Here is a 2,302-nt window from a genome sequence, read left to right on the forward strand (position 1 = left end):
AAACGTCGGGCAATCGGGAGACTTCATCTTCTTCATGAACTTCTTGAACTCCTTGTTCTTCTTGTCCCACTTGTAGATAGCCGTCAGCAGGTACTGGGTCTTCACCTGGCGGCCCATGATGAGGAAGTAGTGGCCGAGGTTGTCCAGCTGATGGCAGGGACAGTCAGCCCCATTCTTCAGGAACAGCACCAGCTTCTTCAGGTTCTTCTTCCGGATGGGGCCCAGCTTCAGCGCCTTCCTCTTCCGCGGGACGATCATCTTGTCCCCGTTCTCCTTCTTCACTTCCTTTATGGTCATCTTCAGGGCTGGAAAACAAACCAGAGAGAGGGGGAAAAACAATGACTCCTGAGCAGTTCATTGGCACAAAGCCTTTGCCTCTGCTTCTGTGTCTCCCTGCTCCCCTCTCCCAGCAACGCCTTGACCTGCTGGCCACAACATGGAAACCCTCGCACCTGAAGTGGAGCCATCCCCTTTTTACCAGGTAAAACACTGACGTCCCTTTCCCTCCCCCAGAGCATGCCAGGGGCTTTTTATTTGAGAGGGAGACTTGCGCAGGCAGCGATATGCTCTTTGCTAGCAAAATGTGAGCTGAGTAAACAAGGTGATTTCCCTGTTCTAGGTGCATGGAGAGACTCTTGAAAGGGCCATTTAAAAGGTCAACTTGGCCTCTCAAGCATTTGTTTGCAGTCGCTCCTGGCCCTCGGGTGGCCGGGAAACAGGTTTCCAAGCAGTGAACATCTCCACGTTGGAGCAGTGAAGCCCTATGGGAGCAGTGCAAGGCAGAGCTGAGAGGAGCAGCCACGTGCCTGCACCTTCCATCTACAGCCTCCATGGAAAATACTTTCCTCTTTAGGCTCAGCATTTTCCCCCAGTTAATTCCATTCAAATCCCGCTGTTCCTTTAGCCATGACCATGAAGAGGAATTCAGGGTACATGGGAAAAATGATGAAAATGTGTTGTACATTAAAGCATCGCTTCTGTGCCATTTGGCTCTGCCTCAGTTTTGGGGAAAAGCACATGTGGCCAAAAATTACTAACATATTTCCATCATTTGGGAGTTCACTTCATAGCTGCAGATACATCATGCTGGGATAGGTGATGCATTGTCTGCTGTTCCCTCCCATTTGACTCTCAGAGCCCGTGCAGCAGACAATGTGCAGAATCCTGTGGCTCTGGCAGGGAGATTGGTCCCTGCAGCATCGTTCCTTGAAGTCTTGTTCTGCTGGAACTTGGAGCAATGAACACACATTGCTCTCTGGACAGCAGCTCGGCTCACCATTCCAGACAGGAATGTCAGCACAGTGACAACCCTAAGGCAGCAGGATCACCCTCCTGCCCTCAGCCACTGCACTGGAGCAATGGGATTTATCTGCCCGTGTGCCAAAAGCACCTGCTGTGTTTGCCAAGAGCCCTGTCGTGTGGTGCTGTTCCTGTACAAGAAAAGCAACCCAGGACTGGAAACCTGAGTGAAGTTTTCATTCCATCTGTTTTCCAAATTGAGGATGTTTAAGGAGCGGAAAGGACTCCAGCTTTAAGGAGCTAAAGACACTGAACCAGATCAGTTTGCAACAGATCTGGAAAATGAAGCAAGTAGTTTTCAGGCAGCTCTAATCTCCATGACATTAATTGGGCAACAGCAGCAGCATCTGCAATGTGAACCTCTATTTCTTGATCCTTTCTGACTCTAAACTCTTGCACTAAGCACAGGGCTTGCCAGAGCAGGAGGAATGGTTTAATACCAGTCGTAAGAGACTTCTCCAACATGGCTTGTTTGCAAATTGCTTTGCTCTGATCGCTGCAAGTTTAGATCCTCCTTACTAGAGGAAGAAAACAATCTGGCAGAGGAGAAACTGTTCAGCTCCAAGTACCACAGTCTATGGGAGACAAAGAGAGTCTGGAGACCCTGTGCTGGGGGAGCTGTTACCTGTGCACAAGCCACTGATGCAGGTTGAGGGAGATGCCCATGAGAACTAAGCCATAAGAACTAAGAACTCCTCCAAACCTCCCTGGTGCAAAGAGACATGACCAGGCAATGCCAACCCACGAGGAGGCTGAGCAGGGGTGCAAACGGGTTGTGTTGGGTTCTGCTCTCCCCAGTAGCGATGCCTCCCTTGTCATCAGCAGCAATGGGTTCAAATTGAAACAGGGGAAGTTTAGGTTGGAAATAAGGAAGAAGCTCTTCCCTGTGAGGGTGCTGAGGCGCTGGCACAGGGTGCCCAGAGAAGTGGCAGACACGCTTTATGGGCACAGCCGTCACGGCAGCAGGGCCGGACCCACAGCTCTGGCATCCTCCTGCACAGCA

General features: G+C 50.8%; 1 protein-coding gene across 1 annotated transcript in view; it reads right to left on the reverse strand.

The window, feature by feature from the left end:
• Positions 1 to 4: 4 nt before the first annotated feature.
• The window catches only part of LOC104411919 (secreted frizzled-related protein 1), a gene marked incomplete at both ends in the record, with an annotated part of 11,163 nt that continues 8,865 nt past the window's right edge, over positions 5 to 2,302 (reverse strand). The window contains one exon of the mRNA XM_010022466.1: positions 5 to 305. Within this exon, the coding sequence (XP_010020768.1) occupies positions 5 to 305 (301 nt within the window). The remainder of the gene's footprint in view (positions 306 to 2,302) is intronic.

This window comes from Nestor notabilis, unplaced genomic scaffold, assembly GCF_000696875.1.
Source record: "Nestor notabilis isolate BGI_N333 unplaced genomic scaffold, ASM69687v1 scaffold27089, whole genome shotgun sequence".
In the NCBI taxonomy this organism is placed as follows: Eukaryota; Metazoa; Chordata; class Aves; order Psittaciformes; family Psittacidae; genus Nestor; species Nestor notabilis.